This window comes from Oncorhynchus kisutch, unplaced genomic scaffold (assembly GCF_002021735.2).
Source record: "Oncorhynchus kisutch isolate 150728-3 unplaced genomic scaffold, Okis_V2 scaffold2879, whole genome shotgun sequence".
NCBI classification, from domain to species: domain Eukaryota; kingdom Metazoa; phylum Chordata; class Actinopteri; order Salmoniformes; family Salmonidae; genus Oncorhynchus; species Oncorhynchus kisutch.
The window spans coordinates 72501-94629 of record NW_022264824.1 but is presented as its reverse complement, the minus strand read 5'-3'; the positions used below and the strand labels follow the sequence as shown (position 1 = coordinate 94629).

The 22129-nt window shown below is 46.2% G+C and overlaps 1 protein-coding gene across 1 annotated transcript in view; it reads right to left on the bottom strand.

The window, feature by feature from the left end:
* Positions 1-22129, bottom strand: part of LOC116370990 (CUB and sushi domain-containing protein 3-like) — a gene marked incomplete at its 5' end in the record, with an annotated part of 257751 nt that overhangs the window by 192543 nt on the left and 43079 nt on the right. Inside the window, 4 exons of the mRNA XM_031819925.1 lie at positions 1508-1588; positions 11645-11790; positions 19019-19196; positions 20707-20895. Coding sequence (XP_031675785.1) covers positions 1508-1588; positions 11645-11790; positions 19019-19196; positions 20707-20895 — 594 coding nt within the window. The remainder of the gene's footprint in view (positions 1-1507; positions 1589-11644; positions 11791-19018; positions 19197-20706; positions 20896-22129) is intronic.

Here is a 22129-nt window from a genome sequence, read left to right as displayed (position 1 = left end):
AGAAGTATTTATGTATTTAGAGGGAGAGAAACCAAAAATCTACAGTCATCTCATGGGTCTCCCCAGTCGAAGGCGGCACGGGTATTAAACCAGCATCTGTAGCAACACAGCTTGCACTGCGTCATTTTGATACATATAAATGAATACAGAGAAATAACCAGCCAACTCACCAACCAAACAACTCACCAACCAAACAACTCACCAACCAAACAACTCACCAACCAAACAACTCACCAACCAAACAACTCACCAACCAAACAACCCACCAACCAAACAACTCACCAACCAAACAACTCACCAACCAAACAACTCCCAACCAAACAACTCACCAACCAGCCAACTCACCAACCAAACAACTCACCAACCAAACAACTCACCAACCAAACAACTCACCAACCAAACAACTCACCAACCAAACAACTCACCAACCAACAACTCACCAACCCAAACAACCCACCAACCAAACAACTCACCAACCAAACAAACTCACCAACCAAACAACTCACCAACCAAACAACTCACCAACCAAACAACTCACCAACCAAACAACTCACCAACCAAACAACTCACCAACCAAACAACCCACCAACCAAACAACTCACCAACCAAACAACTCACCAACCAAACAACCCACCAACCAAACAACTCACCAACCAACAACTCACCAACCAAACAACTCAGCAACCAAACAACTCACCAACCAAACAACTCACCAACCAAACAACTCACCCAACCAAACAACCCACCAACCAACAACTCACCAACCAACAACTCACCAACCAAACAACTCACCAACCAAACAACTCACCAACCAAACAACCACCCAACCAAACCACCAACCAAACAACTCACCAACCAAACAACTCACCAACCAAACAACTCACCAACCAAACAACTCACCAACCAAACAACTCACCAACCAAACAACTCACCAACCAAACAACTCACCAACCAAACAACTCACCAACCAAACAACTCACCAACCAAACAACTCACCAACCAAACAACTCACCAACCAAACAACTCACCACCAACAACTCACCAACCAAACAACTCACCAACCAAACAACTCACCAACCAAACAACTCACCAACCAAACAACTCACCAACCAAACAACTCACCAACCAAACAACTCACCAACCAAACAACACCAACCCACCAACCAAACAACTCACCAACCAAACAACTCACCAACCAAACAACTCACCAACCAAACAACTCACCAGCCAAACAACCCACCAACCAAACAACTCACCAACCAAACAACTCACCAACCAAACCACTCACCAACCAAACAACTCACCAACCAAACAACTCACCAACCAAACAACTCACCAACCAAACAACTCACCAACCAAACAACTCACCAACCAAAACAACTCACCAACCAAACAACTCCCACCAAACACCAACCAACAACTCACCAACCAAACAACTCACCAACCAAACAACTCACCAACCAAACAACTCGCCAACCAAACAAACACATGTATAAAGGTGACATACCTATTTCAAACTCGTCATGTTCTGTGAGGATATCTGCGTTGGCAACAGCTGGAGGAGACTGACACACTCTCAGTTGGTATGCTGTGAAGGGAGATAAACAACAACAATAAACAACAACAATAAACAACAACAACAATAGAAGGTAAACATTAGCTTACGTATCAACACAAGAGTTCGGCTGTTGATATGCATCCTGTCAGAGCTCATCAAACTGTCATCACAACCACCTTCCTCCTGTCAGCTCATCAAACTGTCATCACAACCTCCATCCTGTCAGCTCATCAACCTGTCATCCCACCTCCTTCATCCTGTCAGCTCATCAAACTGTCATCACAACACCTTCCTCCTGTCAGAGCTCATCAAACTGTCATCACAACCACCTTCCTCCTGTCAGAGCTCATCAAACTGTCATCACAACCACCTTCCTCCTGTCAGCTCATCAAACTGTCATCACAACCACCTTCCTCCTGTCAGAGCTCATCAAACTGTCATCACAACCACCTTCCTCCTGTCAGCTCATCAAACTGTCATCACAACCTCCTTCATCCTGTCAGCTCATCAAACTGTCATCACAACCTCCTTCATCCTGTCAGAGCTCATCAAACTGTCATCACAACCACCTTCCTCCTGTCAGCTCATCAAACTGTCATCACAACCTCCTTCATCCTGTCAGCTCATCAAACTGTCATCACAACCACCTTCCTCCTGTCAGCTCATCAAACTGTCATCACAACCTCCTTCATCCTGTCAGCTCATCAAACTGTCATCACAACCTCCATCCTGTCAGGTCATCAAACTGTCATCACAACCTCCTTCATCCTGTCAGCTCATCAAACTGTCATCACAACCTCCATCCTGTCAGGTCATCAAACTGTCATCACAACCTCCTTCCTCCTGTCAGCTCATCAAACTGTCATCACAACCTCCTTCATCCTGTCAGCTCATCAAACTGTCATCACAACCACCTTCCTCCTGTCAGCTCATCAAACTGTCATCACAACCTCCTTCATCCTGTCAGCTCATCAAACTGTCATCACAACCTCCATCCTGTCAGGTCATCAAACTGTCATCACAACCTCCTTCCTCCTGTCAGCTCATCAAACTGTCATCACAACCTCCTTCCTCCTGTCAGCTCATCAAACTGTCATCACAACCTCCTTCATCCTGTCAGCTCATCAAACTGTCATCACACCTCCTTCATCCTGTCAGCTCATCAAACTGTCATCACAACCACCTTCATCCTGTCAGCTCATCAAACTGTCATCACAACCTCCTTCCTCCTGTCAGCTCATCAAACTGTCATCACACCTCCTTCATCCTGTCAGCTCAGCAAACTGTCATCACACCTCCTTCATCCTGTCAACTCATCAAACTGTCATCACCCCTCCTTCATCCTGTCAGCTCATCAAACTGTCATCACACCTCCTTCATCCTGTCAGCTCATCAAACTGTCATCACCCCTCCTTCATCCTGTCAGCTCATCAAACTGTCATCACCCCTCCTTCATCCTGTCAACTCATCAAACTGTCGTCACCCCTCCTTCATCCTGTCAGCTCATCAAACTGTCATCACAACCTCCTTCCTCCTGTCAGCTCATCAAACCGTCATCACACCTCCTTCATCCTGTCAGCTCATCAAACTGTCATCACACCTCCTTCATCCTGTCAGCTCATCACACTGTTATCACCCTTCCTACATCCTGTCAGCTCATCAAACTGTCATCACAACCTCCATCCTGTCAGGTCATCAAACTGTCATCACAACCTCCTTCCTCCTGTCAGCTCATCAAACTGTCATCACAACCTCCTTCCTCCTGTCAGCTCATCAAACTGTCATCACAACCTCCTTCATCCTGTCAGCTCATCAAACTGTCATCACACCTCCTTCATCCTGTCAGCTCATCAAACTGTCATCACAACCTCCTTCATCCTGTCAGCTCATCAAACTGTCATCACAACCTCCTTCCTCCTGTCAGCTCATCAAACTGTCATCACACCTCCTTCATCCTGTCAGCTCAGCAAACTGTCATCACACCTCCTTCATCCTGTCAGCTCATCAAACTGTCATCACCCCTCCTTCACCCTGTCAACTCATCAAACTGTCATCACCCCTCCTTCATCCTGTCAGCTCATCAAACTGTCATCACACCTCCTTCATCCTGTCAGCTCATCAAACTGTCATCACCCCTCCTTCATCCTGTCAGCTCATCATCATCACCCCCTCCTTCATCCTGTCAACTCATCAAACTGTAGTCACCCCTCCTTCATCCTGTCAGCTCATCAAACTGTCATCACAACCTCCTTCCTCATGTCAGCTCATCAAACTGTCATCACACCTCCTTCATCCTGTCAGCTCATCAAACTGTCATCACACCTCCTTCATCCTGTCAGCTCATCACACTGTTATCACCCCTCCTACATCCTGTCAGCTCATCAAACTGTTATCACACCTCCTTCATCCTGTCAGCTCATCAAAACTGTCATCACACCTCCTTCATTTTGTCAGCTCATAAAACTGTCATCACACCTCCTTCATCCTGTCAGCTCATCACACCTCCTTCATCCTGTCAGCTCATCAAACTGTCATCACCCCTCCTTCATCCTGTCAGCTCATCAAACTGTCATCACACCTCCTTCATCCTGTCAGCTCATAAAACTGTCATCACACCTCCTTCATCCTGTCAGCTCATCACACCTCCTTCATCCTGTCAGCTCATCAAACTGTCATCACCCCTCCTTCATCCTGTCAGCTCATCAAACTGTCATCACACCTCCTTCATCCTGTCAGCTCATCAAACTGTCATCACACCTCCTTCATCCTGTCAGCTCATCAAACTGTCATCACCCCTCCTTCATCCTGTCAGCTCATCAAACTGTCATCACACCTCCTTCATCCTGTCAGCTCATCAAACTGTCATCACACCTCCTTCATCCTGTCAGCTCATCAAACTGTCATCACTCCTCCTTCATCCTGTCAACTCATCAAACTGTCGTCACCCCTCCTTCAGCCTGTCAACACATCAAACTGTCGTCACCCCTCTTCATCCTGTCAGCTCATCACCCCTCCTTCATCCTGTCAACTCATCAAACTGTCGTCACCCCTCCTTCATCCTGTCAACTCATCAAACTGTCGTCACCCCTCTTCATCCTGTCAGCTCATCACCCCTCCTTCAACCTATCAGCTCATCAAACTGTCATCACCCCTCCTTCATCCTGTCAACTCATCAAACTGTCGTCAACCCTCCTTCAACCTGTCAACTCATCAAACTGTCGTCACCCCTCCTTCATCCTGTCAACTCATCAAACTGTCGTCACCCCTCTTCATCCTGTCAGCTCATCATCCCTCCTTCATCCTGTCAACTCATCAAACTGTCGTCACCCCTCCTTCATCCTGTCAACTCATCAAACTGTCGTCACCCCTCTTCATCCTGTCAGCTCATCACCCCTCCTTCATCCTGTCAGCTCATCAAACTGTCATCACACCTCCTTCATCCTGTCAGCTCATCAAACTGTCATCACACCTCCTTCATCCTGTCAGCTCATCAAACTGTCATCACACCTCCTTCATCCTGTCAGCTCATCAAACTGTCATCACCCCTCCTTCATCCTGTCAGCTCATCAAACTGTCATCACACCTCCTTCATCCTGTCAGCTCATCAAACTGTCATCACACCTCCTTCATCCTGTCAGCTCATCAAACTGTCATCACCCCTCCTTCACCCTGTCAACTCATCAAACTGTCGTCACCCCTCCTTCAACCTGTCAGCTCATCAAAATGTCATCACCCCTCCTTCATCCTGTCAACTCATCAAACTGTCGTCACCCCTCATTCAACCTGTCAACTCATCAAACTGTCGTCACCCCTCCTTCATCCTGTCAACACATCAAACTGTCGTCACCCCTCTTCATCCTGTCAGCTCATCACCCCTCCTTCATCCTGTCAACTCATCAAACTGTCGTCACCCCTCCTTCATCCTGTCAACTCATCAAACTGTCGTCACCCCTCCTTCAACCTGTCAGCTCATCAAACTGTCATCACCCCTCCTTCATCCTGTCAACTCATCAAACTGTCGTCACCCCTCTTCATCCTGTCAGCTCATCACCCCTCCTTCATCCTGTCAACTCATCAAACTGTCGTCACCCCTCTTCATCCTGTCAGCTCATCAAACTGTCATCACACCTCCTTCATCCTGTCAGCTCATCAAACTGTCATCACACCTCCTTCATCCTGTCAGCTCATCAAACTGTCATCACAACCACCTTCATCCTGTCAGCTCATCAAACTGTCATCACAACCTCCTTCCTCCTGTCAGCTCATCAAACTGTCATCACACCTCCTTCATCCTGTCAGCTCAGCAAACTGTCATCACACCTCCTTCATCCTGTCAGCTCATCAAACTGTCATCACCCCTCCTTCACCCTGTCAACTCATCAAACTGTCATCACCCCTCCTTCATCCTGTCAGCTCATCAAACTGTCATCACACCTCCTTCATCCTGTCAGCTCATCAAACTGTCATCACCCCTCCTTCATCCTGTCAGCTCATCAAACTGTCATCACCCCTCCTTCATCCTGTCAACTCATCAAACTGTCGTCACCCCTCCTTCATCCTGTCAGCTCATCAAACTGTCATCACAACCTCCTTCCTCCTGTCAGCTCATCAAACCGTCATCACACCTCCTTCATCCTGTCAGCTCATCAAACTGTCATCACACCTCCTTCATCCTGTCAGCTCATCACACTGTTATCACCCCTCCTACATCCTGTCAGCTCATCAAACTGTCATCACAACCTCCATCCTGTCAGGTCATCAAACTGTCATCACAACCTCCTTCCTCCTGTCAGCTCATCAAACTGTCATCACAACCTCCTTCCTCCTGTCAGCTCATCAAACTGTCATCACAACCTCCTTCATCCTGTCAGCTCATCAAACTGTCATCACACCTCCTTCATCCTGTCAGCTCATCAAACTGTCATCACAACCTCCTTCATCCTGTCAGCTCATCAAACTGTCATCACAACCTCCTTCCTCCTGTCAGCTCATCAAACTGTCATCACACCTCCTTCATCCTGTCAGCTCAGCAAACTGTCATCACACCTCCTTCATCCTGTCAGCTCATCAAACTGTCATCACCCCTCCTTCACCCTGTCAACTCATCAAACTGTCATCACCCCTCCTTCATCCTGTCAGCTCATCAAACTGTCATCACACCTCCTTCATCCTGTCAGCTCATCAAACTGTCATCACCCCTCCTTCATCCTGTCAGCTCATCATCATCACCCCTCCTTCATCCTGTCAACTCATCAAACTGTAGTCACCCCTCCTTCATCCTGTCAGCTCATCAAACTGTCATCACAACCTCCTTCCTCATGTCAGCTCATCAAACTGTCATCACACCTCCTTCATCCTGTCAGCTCATCAAACTGTCATCACACCTCCTTCATCCTGTCAGCTCATCACACTGTTATCACCCCTCCTACATCCTGTCAGCTCATCAAACTGTCATCACACCTCCTTCATTTTGTCAGCTCATAAAACTGTCATCACACCTCCTTCATCCTGTCAGCTCATCACACCTCCTTCATCCTGTCAGCTCATCAAACTGTCATCACCCCTCCTTCATCCTGTCAGCTCATCAAACTGTCATCACACCTCCTTCATCCTGTCAGCTCATAAAACTGTCATCACACCTCCTTCATCCTGTCAGCTCATCACACCTCCTTCATCCTGTCAGCTCATCAAACTGTCATCACCCCTCCTTCATCCTGTCAGCTCATCAAACTGTCATCACACCTCCTTCATCCTGTCAGCTCATCAAACTGTCATCACACCTCCTTCATCCTGTCAGCTCATCAAACTGTCATCACCCCTCCTTCATCCTGTCAGCTCATCAAACTGTCATCACACCTCCTTCATCCTGTCAGCTCATCAAACTGTCATCACACCTCCTTCATCCTGTCAGCTCATCAAACTGTCATCACTCCTCCTTCATCCTGTCAACTCATCAAACTGTCGTCACCCCCTCCTTCAGCCTGTCAACACATCAAACTGTCGTCACCCCTCTTCATCCTGTCAGCTCATCACCCCTCCTTCATCCTGTCAACTCATCAAACTGTCGTCACCCCTCCTTCATCCTGTCAACTCATCAAACTGTCGTCACCCCTCTTCATCCTGTCAGCTCATCACCCCTCCTTCAACCTATCAGCTCATCAAACTGTCATCACCCCTCCTTCATCCTGTCAACTCATCAAACTGTCGTCAACCCTCCTTCAACCTGTCAACTCATCAAACTGTCGTCACCCCTCCTTCATCCTGTCAACTCATCAAACTGTCGTCACCCCTCTTCATCCTGTCAGCTCATCACCCCTCCTTCATCCTGTCAACTCATCAAACTGTCGTCACCCCTCCTTCATCCTGTCAACTCATCAAACTGTCGTCACCCCTCTTCATCCTGTCAGCTCATCACCCCTCCTTCATCCTGTCAGCTCATCAAACTGTCATCACACCTCCTTCATCCTGTCAGCTCATCAAACTGTCATCACACCTCCTTCATCCTGTCAGCTCATCAAACTGTCATCACACCTCCTTCATCCTGTCAGCTCATCAAACTGTCATCACCCCTCCTTCATCCTGTCAGCTCATCAAACTGTCATCACACCTCCTTCATCCTGTCAGCTCATCAAACTGTCATCACACCTCCTTCATCCTGTCAGCTCATCAAACTGTCATCACCCCTCCTTCACCCTGTCAACTCATCAAACTGTCGTCACCCCTCCTTCAACCTGTCAGCTCATCAAAATGTCATCACCCCTCCTTCATCCTGTCAACTCATCAAACTGTCGTCACCCCTCATTCAACCTGTCAACTCATCAAACTGTCGTCACCCCTCCTTCATCCTGTCAACACATCAAACTGTCGTCACCCCTCTTCATCCTGTCAGCTCATCACCCCTCCTTCATCCTGTCAACTCATCAAACTGTCGTCACCCCTCCTTCATCCTGTCAACTCATCAAACTGTCGTCACCCCTCCTTCAACCTGTCAGCTCATCAAACTGTCATCACCCCTCCTTCATCCTGTCAGCTCATCAAACTGTCATCACCCCTCCTTCATCCTGTCAACTCATCAAACTGTCGTCACCCCTCCTTCATCCTGTCAACTCATCACACTTCTAAGCCTGTAAATCTATAGAACGTCCAGCTATCATGATTATGAACCTCAACCACGATCATTAAAAAAAAAGGCATGATAATTCAAACTGTGGTAAGATGAACAAATAAATGAACATTTTGTTGTAGATGACTAGTTGATATCCAGGTTTTTATCAGTATGAATCGTGACAATAAGAACAACAAGGCGCCAGCTAATAAAGGTGGTGACAACAGCATAGTAATCAATACGTCAGACTCATCTGGACCCATGTGTTCCTACAGTATTTATTTAACTAGTCAGTTATAAGAACTAAGTCTTACATACAATGATGGCCAAACCCGGACGACGACGGGCCAATTGTGCACCGTCCTATGGGACTCCCGATCACGGCCGGATGTGATGCAGCCTGGAATTCGAACCATGGTCTGTAGTGGCGCCTCTCGCACTGAGATGCAGTGCGTTAGACCGCTGTGATACAGCCTGGAATCGAACCACGGTCTGTAGTAACGCCTCTAGCACTGAGATGCAGTGCCTTAGACTGCTGTGATACAGCCTGGAATCGAACCACGGTCTGTAGTGGCGCCTCTCGCACTGTGATGCAGTGCCTTAGACCGCTGTGATACAGCCTGGAATCGAACCACGGTCTGTAGTGACGCCTCTAGCACTGAGATGCAGTGCCTTAGACCGCTGTTAATACAGCCTGGAATCTAACCATGGTCTGTAGTGACGCCTCTACCACTGAGATGCAGTGCCTTAGACCGCTGTGATACAGCCTGGAATCGAACCACGGTCTGTAGTGACGCCTCTAGCACTGAGATGCAGTGCCTTAGACCGCTGTGATGCAGCCTGGAATCGAACCACGGTCTGTAGTGGCGCCTCTAGCACTGAGATGCAGTGCCTTAGACCGCTGTGATGCAGCCTGGAATCGAACCACGGTCTGTAGTGGCACCTCTAGCACTGAGATGCAGTGCCTTAGACCGCTGTGATACAGCCTGGAATCGAACCACGGTCTGTAGTGGCGCCTCTAGCACTGAGATGCAGTGCCTTAGACCGCTGTTAATACAGCCTGGAATCTAACCATGGTCTGTAGTGGCGCCTCTAGCACTGAGATGCAGTGCCTTAGACCGCTGTTAATACAGCCTGGAATCTAACCATGGTCTGTAGTGACGCCTCTACCACTGAGACGCAGTGCCTTAGACCGCTGTGATACAGCCTGGAATCGAACCACGGTCTGTAGTGACGCCTCTAGCACTGAGATGCAGTGCCTTAGACTGCTGTGATACAGCCTGGAATCGAACCATGGTCTGTAGTGACGCCTCTAGCACTGAGATGCAGTGCCTTAGACCGCTGTGATACAGCCTGGAATCGAACCACAGTCTGTAGTGACGCCTCTAGCACTGAGATGCAGTGCCTTAGACCGCTGTGATACAGCCTGGAATCGAACCACAGTCTGTAGTGACGCCTCTAGCACTGCCTTAGACTGCTGACTCAGACCGCTGCCTCAGACCGCTGCCTCAGACCGCTGCCTCAGACCACTGCCTCAGACCACTGCCTCAGACCGCTGTCTCAGACTGCTGTGATACAGCCTGGAATCGAACCACAGTCTGTAGTGACGCCTCTAGCACTGCCTTAGACCGCTGCCTCAGACTGCTGCCTCAGACCGCTGCCTCAGATCACTGCGTCACTCGGGGAGCCCAAGGTTTTCTTTGACTTAATTCAGCTTCCCCTCTCTTCCTTTCCACCATTCTCCTCCTTACCTCCTTCTCAAAATGCAGAGAAGAAGATCTGAGGGGAGGGACCTTCCATTATGGTTGAGAAGGAGGCGAGGAGAGGAATCAAGGAAAGACTAATTGAGATAGAGCCTTAGATCCCTCTGGGCTGTTCATAAAGACTGAGTTCATAAAGACTGAGTTCATAAAGACTGAGTTCATAATGACTATAAATTCATGAAGGCAGTAAGTTCATAAAGACTGAGTTCATAAACACTAAGTTCATAATGACTATAAGTTCATGAAGGCAGTAAGTTCATAAACACTAAGTTCATAAAGGCAGTAAGTTCATGAAGGCAGTAAGTTCATGAAGGCAGTAAGTTCATGAAGGCAGTAAGTTCATGAAGGCAGTAAGTTCATAAAGGCAGTAAGTTCATGAAGGCAGTAAGTTCATGAAGGCAGTAAGTTCATAAAGGCAGTAAGTTCATAAAGGCAGTAAGTTCATAAAGGCAGTAAGTTCATAAAGGCAGTAAGTTCATGAAGGCAGTAAGTTCATAAACGCAGTAAGTTCATGAAGGCAGTAAGTTCATGAAGGCAGTAAGTTCATAAAGGCAGTAAGTTCATGAAGGCAGTAAGTTCATAAAGGCAGTAAGTTCATAAAGGCAATAAGTTCATGAAGGCAGTAAGTTCATGAATGCTGTAAGTTCATCCTTTTACCAATGTCCAGTCTAGGCTTCTATTTAATATACTGGTTCATTTGAATCAGCTGAAGCAGTCTCTTTAACAGGGAACAATCACCATGGTAACTAAGTAGAAACTTTAAAAGGGCACTACTCACCATGGTAACTAAGTAGAAACTTTAAAAGGGCACTACTCACCATGGTAACTAAGTAGAAACTGTAAAAGGGCACTACTCACCATGGTAACTAAGTAGAAACTGTAAAAGGGCACTACTCACCATGGTAACTAAGTAGAAACTTTAAAAGGGCACTACTAACCATGGTAACTAAGTAGAACCTTTAAAAGGGCACTACTCACCATGGTAACTAAGTAGAACCTTTAAAAGGGCACTACTCACCATGGTAACTAAGTAGAAACTGTAAAAGGGCACTACTCACCATGATAACTAAGTAGAAACTTTAAAAGGGCACTACTCACCATGGTAACTAAGTAGAAACTGTAAAAGGGCACTACTCACCATGGTAACTAAGTAGAAACTGTAAAAGGGCACTACTCACCATGGTAACTAAGTAGAAACTGTAAAAGGGCACTACTCACCATGGTAACTAAGTACAAAAAACCCGCTGGTGCTGAAATCACTGTGGAACTTGATGAGGACATGATTGGCTGTGGTATAGACCTCTTTCTGGGGCGTGTTCCCGCTGAACTGACCAATCTGAGGAGATCCTTGGTCAGGGCCGTCCCTGTAAGGAGAGACGATAACCAATCAGCAGTGAGTTAGTTTCCCCAAAGCTTTGTAGTTAATTAGTCTAGACAGCAGAGAGAAAGAGAGTCATTAGTCTGGACAGCCTGGTCCCACAGCAGAGAGAGAGAGAGTCATTAGTCTGGACAGCCTGGTCCCACAGCAGAGAGAGAGAGAGTCATTAGTCTGGACAGCCTGGTCCCACAGCAGAGAGAGAGTCATTAGTCTGGACAGCCTGGTCCCACAGCAGAGAGAGAGAGAGTCATTAGTCTGGACAGCCTGGTCCCACAGCAGAGAGAGAGAGAGTCATTAGTCTGGCCTGGTCCCACAGCAGAGAGAGAGAGAGTCATTAGTCTGGACAGCCTGGTCCCACAGCAGAGAGAGAGAGTCATTAGTCTGGACAGCCTGGTCCCACAGCAGAGAGAGAGAGAGTCATTAGTCTGGACAGCCTGGTCCCACAGGAGAGAGAGAGTCATTAATCTGGACAGCCTGGTCCCACAGCAGAGAGAGAGAGAGTCATTAGTCTGGACAGCCTGGTCCCACAGCAGAGAGAGAGAGTCATTAGTCTGGACAGCCTGGTCCCACAGCAGAGAGAGAGTCATTAGTCTGGACAGCCTGGTCCCACAGCAGAGAGAGAGAGTCATTAGTCTGGACAGCCTGGTCCCACAGCAGAGAGAGAGAGAGTCATTAGTCTGGACAGCCTGGTCCCACAGCAGAGAGAGAGAGTCATTAGTCTGGACAGCCTGGTCCCACAGCAGAGAGAGAGAGTCATTAGTCTGGACAGCCTGGTCCCACAGCAGAGAGAGAGAGAGTCATTAGTCTGGACAGCCTGGTCCCACAGAAGAGAGAGAGAGTCATTAGTCTGGACAGCCTGGTCCCACAGCAGAGAGAGAGAGAGAGAGTCATTATAAAAATTGTTTGACTGTAAATCTTCTGAGGGTGAAGTATACACAATTTCCACATGAAGCCCTTTGATGTTGTGAGAGTGGTCTAGGTCTGTGGCCCTGTAGCGATGAGCAATAACCAGGGGAGAGTGTGAGTTACGCCTGTATCCCAAACAACCAGGGGAGTGTGTGAGTTAGGCCTGCATCCCAAACAACCAGGGGAGAGTGTGAGTTAGGCCTGTATCCCAAACAACCAGGGGAGAGTGTGAGTTAGTTCTGCATCCCAAACAACCAGGGGAGAGTGTGAGTTAGGCCTGTATCCCAAACAACCAGGGGAGAGTGTGAGTTAGGCCTGTATCCCAAACAACCAGGGGAGAGTGTGAGTTAGTTCTGCATCCCAAACAACCAGGGGAGAGTGTGAGTTAGGCCTGTATCCCAAACAACCAGGGGAGAGTGTGAGTTAGGCCTGTATCCCAAACAACCAGGGGAGAGTGTGAGTTACGCCTGTATCCCAAACAACCAGGGGAGAGTGTGAGTTATTTGTCTCCCAAACAACCAGGGGAGAGTGTGAGTTACGCCTGTATCCCAAACAACCAGGGGAGAGTGCGAGTTACGCCTGTATCCCAAACAACCAGGGGAGAGTGTGAGTTAGGCCTGTATCCCAAACAACCAGGGGAGAGTGTGAGTTATTTGTCTCCCAAACAACCAGGGGAGAGTGTGAGTTACGCCTGTATCCAAAACAACCAGGGGAGAGTGTGAGTTACGCCTGTATCCAAAACAACCAGGGGAGAGTGTGAGTTACGCCTGTATCCCAAACAACCAGGGGAGAGTGTGAGTTAGGCCTGTATCCCAAACAACCAGGGGAGAGTGTGAGTTAGGCCTGTATCCCAAACAACCAGGGGAGAGTGTGAGTTAGGCCTGTATCTCAAACAACCAGGGGAGAGTGTGAGTTAGGCCTGTATCCCAAACAACCAGGGGAGAGTGTGAGTTAGGCCTGTATCCCAAACAACCAGGGGAGAGTGTGAGTTAGGCCTGTATCCCAAACAACCAGGGGAGAGTGTGAGTTACTCCTGCGTCCTAAATGCCAGCCTATCCTCTACATAGTCCATTATGGGCCATGGTCAAACGTAGTACACTTTATAGGGAGCAGGGTATCATTCGGTACGTTTCCCTAAAACTTGGTAGCTAACGTAACACTCTATTTCTCTTGATAATAACCAGCCAATCAGCAAGGAGAGAATAACAACTGCTAAATCTTTGACCGTTTGACCATCAACCTTTTGAAGTGCCTGAAGTGAACAACAACAACAACAAAATCCACCAAAAATGAAGCAGTTTACCGTTGTGACCCAGTGTATTCTGGGTTTAGGTCATCGAGGGTTTTCGTGGCTAGTTAAGTGCTACGAAAGCTACAAAGCTTTCTGGGGAACAATCACCCCTACCGTTGTGACTCAGTGTTGTCTGGGTTTAGGTCATCGAGGGTTTTCGTGGCTAGTTAAGTGCTAAGAAAGCTACAAAGCTTTTTGGGGAACAATCACCCCTACCGTTGCTCCAATTGCTCTTAAATACAAGTAAAACTAAATGCATGCTCTTCAACCGATCGCTACCTGCACCTACCCGCCTGTCCAACATCACTACTCTGGACGGCTCTGACTTAGAATACGTGGACAACTACAAATACTTAGGTGTCTGGTTAGACTGTAAACTCTCCTTCCAGACCCATATCAAACATCTCCAATCCAAAGTTAAATCTAGAATTGGCTTCCTATTTCGCAACAAAGCATCCTTCACTCATGCTGCCAAACATACCCTTGTAAAACTGACCATCCTACCAATCCTCGACTTTGGCGATGTCATTTACAAAATAGCCTCCAATACCCTACTCAACAAATTGGATGCAGTCTATCACAGTGCAATCCGTTTTATCACCAAAGCCCCATATACTACCCACCATTGCGACCTGTACGCTCTCGTTGGCTGGCCCTCGCTTCATACTCGTCGCCAAACCCACTGGCTCCATGTCATCTACAAGACCCTGCTAGGTAAAGTCCCCCCTTATCTCAGCTCGCTGGTCACCATAGCATCTCCCACCTGTAGCACACGCTCCAGCAGGTATATCTCTCTAGTCACCCCAAAACCAATTCTTTCTTTGGCCGCCTCTCCTTCCAGTTCTCTGCTGCCAATGACTGGAACGAACTACAAAAATCTCTGAAACTGGAAACACTTATCTCCCTCACTAGCTTTAAGCACCAACTGTCAGAGCAGCTCACAGATTACTGCACCTGTACATAGCCCACCTATAATTTAGCCCAAACAACTACCTCTTTCCCAACTGTATTTAATTTTAATTTATTTATTTATTTTGCTCCTTTGCACCCCATTATTTTTTATTTCTACTTTGCACATTCTTCCATTGCAAAACTACCATTCCAGTATTTTACTTGCTATATTGTATTTACTTTGCCATCATGGCCTTTTTTGCCTTTACCTCCCTTCTCACCTCACATTGTATATAGACTTGTTTATACTGCATTATTGACTGTATGTTTGTTTTTACTCCATGTGTAACTCTGTGTCGTTTTATCTGTCGAACTGCTTTGCTTTATCTTGGCCAGGTCGCAATTGTAAATGAGAACTTGTTCTCAACTTGCCTACCTGGTTAAATAAAGGTAAAATAAATAAAAAAATCAATAAAAGAATGAAGAAGAATGAAGAAGAAGAATGAAGAAGAAGAAGCACGTTGCTGTTCATGTAGCTAGCTAAGTGCTGTACTATGATTGGTCTGGATCCTCCAGGGTCCTAGCTAGCTAAGTGCTGTGCTATGATTGGTCTGGGTCTTCCAGGGTCCTGTACTAACTATAGAGATTTAGGGGGGGGGACTCAACCCAGCCAGAGTATCCAGAGAACCTGAGGAGAAGTTTATGTTACGTAAAACACAGCTAAATGAGGTCAACAACAGCCACAGCCAGTACTAATGATTTTCAATGATAAGCAATTTCCCTCCGGACTGCTCCTTAATAGGGTTGTCATTATGGGTGAACCTATCGCTGAAGCCTTCGGCCGCTGTCGTCTGCTCTGCTGTACGGAGAAAACGCATTACCACTAATGCCGATGTCGTGAGAGAGGAGATACATCTGTTTTCCTGACTGACTGCATCCAAAAAGGGAAACCAATTCATCTCTATTGAGTCCAACAGAAGTGTTTTTGTCATGTTTATTGAGTCCAACAGAAGTGTTTTTGGCGTGTCTACTGAGTCCAACAGAAGTGTAATTTGTCATGTTTACGGAGTCCAACATAAGTGTAATTTGTCATGTTCATTGAGTCCAACAGAAGTGTTTTTGTCATGTTTATTGAGTCCAACAGAAATGTTTTTGGAGTGTCTACTGAGTCCAACAGAAGTGTTTTTCTAAAGTGGATGCCTCTTGCAGATGCCTTGTTCTGACTGTAAGCCCGAGGCAGAGCTCAAAGTGTCCCCATGGGAGTGGAGAGAGAGAGAAAGGCCCGGGGTTGGGTTCCCCCGGCGGGGCTGTGTAGTAGGGGTGTGACTGCCTACGGTGCAGCTGAGTTGTTCTACTACTCTACTGTTCTGTTCTGGAATCCAACGGAGGAGAATTCCACATTCTACATTCTACATTCTACATTCCATCTGGCCTCCATTATGCCGATGATTCAAAAAAATATATTGTATTGCTTTCCTTTGTAAAACCTAGCAGGTGTAGCCAAATAATACCTCAGGAAAACGGATGGCATTGATGGTTAACTGCTTTGTTAAATGTTGTTAGAGTAGCTATATCTGTATATTTTCCCAGCTGGAAATAACTGTCATAAAGTATCTAGTGCCCTTTACCTAGTGCCCTTTACCTAGTGCCCTTTACCTAGTGCCCTTTACCTAGTGCCCTTTACCTAGTGCCCTTTACCTAGTGCCCTTTACCTAGTGCCCTTTACCTAGTGCCCTTTACCTAGTGCCCTTTACCTAGTGCCCTTTACCTAGTGCCCTTTACCTAGTGCCCTTTACTCAGGAAATACATTGTGTGTTCAGTGTGTAGGAGTAGAGAGAGGATAGCAAAGAACACAATGTATATTTCCTTCTGTCTGTATAAAATGTTTTAAGGTCTGCATCTGACTCACCTGGATTCCATCACTTCCCTGATTACCTTCTCTATATATATATGTCACTGCCTTTGGTTCCTTCCCCAGGTGTCAATAGTTCTGTTTCAGGTCTGTGCATTGTTCGCGGTTCTTGACTCCCAGCGCACACGTTACACTCTGTATAAAATGCTTTAAGGTCTGTTTCCTTCTGTCTGTATAAGGTCTGTTTCCTTCTGTCTGTATAAGGTCTGTTTCCTTCTGTCTGTATAAGGTATGTTTCCTTCTGTCTGTATAAGGTATGTTTCCTTCTGTCTGTATAAGGTCTGTTTCCTTCTGTCTGTATAAGGTCTGCTTCCTTCTGTCTGTATAAGGTCTGTTTCCTTCTGTCTGTATAAAATGCTTTAAGGTCTGTTTCCTTCTGTCTGTATAAAATGCTTTACGGTCTGTTTCCTTTTGTCTGTATAAGGTCTGTTTCCTTCTGTCTGTATAAAATGCTTTACGGTCTGTTTCCTTCTGTCTGTATAAGGTCTGTTTCCTTCTGTCTGTATAAAATGCTTTATGGTCTGTTTCCTTCTGTCTGTATAAGGTCTGTTTCCTTCTGTCTGTATAAAATGCTTTAAGGTCTGTTTCCTTCTGTCTGTATAAGGTCTGTTTCCTTCTGTCTGTATAAAATGCTTTAGGGTCTGTTTCCTTCTATCTGTATAAAATGCTTTAAGGTCTGTTTCCTTCTGTCTGTTTAAAATGCTTTACGGTCTGTTTCCTTCTGTCTGTATAAGGTCTGTTTCCTTCTGTCTGTATAAAATGCTTTACGGTCTGTTTCCTTCTGTCTGTATAAAATGCTTTCCGGTCTGTTTCCTTCTGTCTGTATAAGGTCTGTTTCCTTCTGTCTGTATAACATGTTTTACGGTCTGTTTCCTTCTGTCTGTATAAAATGCTTTCCGGTCTGTTTCCTTCTGTCTGTATAAGGTCTGTTTCCTTCTGTCTGTATAACATGTTTTACGGTCTGTTTCCTTCTGTCTGTATAAAATGCTTTACGGTCTGTTTCCTTCTGTCTGTATAAGGTCTGTTTCCTTCTGTCTGTATAAAATGCTTTACGGTCGGTTTCCTTACCGTTGCTGACATTGTTCTGTTTTTTACCAGTATACCCTAAGGATTAGTGTTTGTTCACAATTACTAATAACGCATCCTCAACCGCCCGGGGACGTGATGAAGTGAAAACTACCATAACCACGAACATAGAACATTCACATTATTAAGGCTACAGTCAGAGACATAGCTTTATTAAGGCTACAGTCAGAGACATAGCTTTATTAAGGCTACAGTCAGAGCCAGGACGGATGTTGTAAACAGGAGGATTGATTTATCAAAGTTTCTGCTAATCACTTCCTATAAAGTCTATTAGTTTAGTCAACTTGTCTATAATGAGATACAATCAGCTTCCTCTTCTGTCATCGTTGTTGCCCTAGAAGACTAAATCAACGTGTTTCTGATAAGATTTCAGTTGGGGTTTTATGTGGTTGAAATACGAGCAGGTTTGTAGTGATGCTGTTGAAGATAACACACCTCTGCAGACGGTATCTAACTGCGGATTCGCATTCTGTCAGGATGCTGAAAGAAATTATATTTCCCCACTCCTGTTTCTGAGTCAAAATGTAGCCTGTATCACTTTACTGCAAGACATTCTAATTACTTCTGCAGGTGTTAATATGAAGGCTCTGTGAGAGGTTATTCTACTACTCTACTGTTCTGTTCTGGAATCCAACGGAGGAGAATTCCACATTCTACATTCTACATTCTACAGTCAGTGTCCAGATGTCAGTTTCCAGTTATCCCATCTGAACAGTAGGCTACAGTTTCCTTTGACGTTCCATAGGCCTGTTTGAAGTCCCCGTCTTGTGACTGTTGAACTTGTAAGGCTAAAGCGTCTCACAATCATCACATCATAACACAACACTCTATCGACACCCTACACCCATAGGGCTCTGGTCAAAAGTAGTGCACTATATATAGGGAATAGGGTGCCATAGGGCTCTGGTCTAAAGTAGTGCACTATATAGGGAATAGGGTGCCATAGGGCTCTGGTCTAAAGTAGTGCACTATATAGGGAATAGGGTGCCATAGGGCTCTGGTCAAAAGTAGTGCACTATATAGGGAATAGGTTGCCATAGGGCTCTGGTCTAAAGTAGTGCACTATATAGGGAATAGGGTGCCATTTGTGACGCATTCCATACTACTGTAACGAAGTGCGCTACTTACCAGACGGTGATGTAGTCGTAGATGGGTTCAGTGTTGAGAACGGTGAAGTTGATGCAGATGCCATTCCCTGGGGGAACCCGTACACTCCACAGACAGTCCTGGAAGTTAGGGTACTCTGCTGGGTGGTCGGGAGAATAGATGGTCCCGTTCAGAGACGTTATATTACCACCACACTGGGCTAGAGGGAGGGAGGGAGAGAGAGAGAGAGAGAGAGAGAGAGAGAGAGAGAGAGAGAGAGAGAGAGGGAGGGAGGGAGGGAGGGAGGGAGGGAGGGAGGGAGGGAGAGAAGGAGAGAAGGAGGGAGGGAGAGAGAGAGAGAAAGAGGGAGAAAGGGAGAGAGAGAGGGAGGGAGGGGTTTGAGATCGAGAGAGAGGGAGGGAAGGAGGGGGTTTGAGATCGAGAGAGAGAGAGAGAGAGAGAGAGAGAGAGAGAGAGAGAGAGAGAGAGAGAGAGAGAGAGAGAGAGAGAGAGCAGAATGAAGCCGTCAGCCGTCCCCTGATACACTACCCTAGTGGCTAACTGTATATAAACCAACCATAACCAAACATGATTTTGTTATTGTTCATAGATGTGTGTATTCTGCAGGGGTAAACCCCAGGATATGTGATTCACTGTCTTTGTTATTGACGTCAGTTACCTGGTCTGTTACATGATAAATAACAGCCAGTATGGTACATGGTAAACAACAGCCAGTATGGTACATGGTAAACAACAGCCAGTATGGTACATGAGAAACAACAGACCGCATGGTACATGCTAAACAAAAGACAGTATGGTACATGAGAAACAACAGCCAGTATGGTACACGAGAAACAACAGGCAGTATGGTACATGAGAAACAACATACATTATGGTACATGAGAAACAACAGCATGTGTGGTACATGAGAAGCGACGGCCAGTATGGTACATGAGAAACAACAGCCAGTATGGTACATGAGAAACAACCGACAGTATGGTACATGATAGGCAACAGCCAGTATGGTACATGAGAAACAACAGCCAGTATGGTACATGAGAAATAACAGCCAGTATGGAACATGAGAAACAACAGACAGTTTGGTACATGAGAAACAACAGCCAGTATGGTACATGATAGACAACAGACAAACAGACTGGATAAATAGCAGGGTAGAGGTCAGCCTGGATAAATAGCAGGGTACAGGTCAGCCTGGATAAATAGCAGGGTACAGGTCAACCTGGATAAATAGCAGGGTACAGGTCAGCCTGGATAAATAGCAGCAGGGTACAGGTCAACCTGGATAAATAGCAGCAGGGTACAGGTCAGCCTGGATAAATAGCAGCAGGGTACAGGTCCGCCGGGATAAATAGCAGGGTACAGGTCAGCCTGGATAAATAGCAGGGTACAGGTCAGCCTGGATAAATAGCAGGGTACAGGTCAGCCTAGATGAATAGCAGGGTACAGGTCAGCCTGGATACATAGCAGGGTAAAGGTCAGCCTGGATAAATAGCAACAGGGTACAGGTCAGCCTGGATAAATAGCAGCAGGGTACAGGTCCGCCGGGATAAATAGCAGGGTACAGGTCAGCCTAGATAAATAGCAGCAGGGTACAGGTCAGCCTAGATACACTACCACACCACATTTAATGTCACTCTATAAGATAATTCCAAAGAGAAGTCCATTTACAGAGATATTAAATACATTATGCATGAAGATAATCCACTCACCTTCACAGCATGGTACAGGGTAGTTCCAGTTTCTGCTGACCCCATGCAGGCAGGTGAGTGAGACCTCTCCTATCAGGGTGTAACCTGGCAGGCATTCAAACGAGATGGTCAGGCCCACCCCGAAGTCTCGGCCTATCACCACGCCGTTACGGAACGGCCTCGGGTCAGGGCAGCGCTGGAGCTCATAGGCTATTGGTCAACAGGGAACACAAAGGGTATGTTAATGGTGTTTTATTTGAATGGTTCGAGGGGGGAAAAGGACAGCAGATTAACGTTGCCAGACACCGACCATTAGTCTGTGTGATTAATGGGAAGGCTGAGGTAAAGACGCGAGACAAGGGCAGATCCCCGGAATCTGGTTCTTCTCACAAAAACGCCTGTAGAGTCCCATCCGTTTGAGCTACAAACTAGTATGACCCATCTATGGAAAGCTGAGACTCTCACGAACACGCACGTGTTTTGCTCACACTCCACACAAGAGTCGTTAGAAGGTAAGGGGTCCTTCTACATAGAAGGTCATAGTAAATCCCAGGACATAGTGTCTATAATACTGTACAGGGTTCTTCTACATAGTAGACCATAGTAAATCCCAGGTCATAGTGTCTATAATACTGTAAGGGGTTCTTCTACATAGTAGACCATAGTAAATCCCAGGTTATAGTGTCTATAATACTGTAATAAACTCACATAGCTGCAGTCACAAACTCTAAACTCCACAAAGCTCTCACTGACTAGTTGGATATTCATTTGTCACTGAGCAAAACATTTCTGTATTTACAGCATTCTTATGAATTCATTTTCTATCAGGTTTGTGCTTGGATAACCTTACTTTTCTTTGGCAATTTGTCAATAAAACTCATGAATGCAACTGATTATGTAAAATTGTTTGTTGTTCAACTTGGTACCAATCTGCTACTGGGGTTTAGCTTTCTTAAAGCTACTTGGTACCAAACTCCAACTGGGGTTTAGCTTTCTTAAAGCTACTTGGTACCAAACTCCCACTGGGGTTTAGCTTTCTTAAAGCTACTTGGTACCAAACTCCCAGTGGGGTTTAGCTTTCTTAAAGCTACTTGGTACCAAACTCCAACTGGGGTTTAGCTTTCTTAAAGCTACTTGGTACCAAACTCCAACTGGGGTTCAGCTGTTAAAATCTACTTGGTACCAAACACCCAACTTGGGTTAAGCTCTTAAAGCTACTTGGTACCAAACTCCAACTGGGGTTTAGCTTTCTTAAAGCTACTTGGTACCAAACTCCCAGTGGGGTTTAGCTTTCTTAAAGCTACTTTGTACCAAACTCCCACTGGGGTTTAGCTTTCTTAAAGCTACTTGGTACCAAACTCCAACTGGGGTTAAGCTGTTAAAAGCTACTTGGTACCAAACACCCAACTTGGGTTAAGCTCTTAAAGCTACTTGGTACCAAACT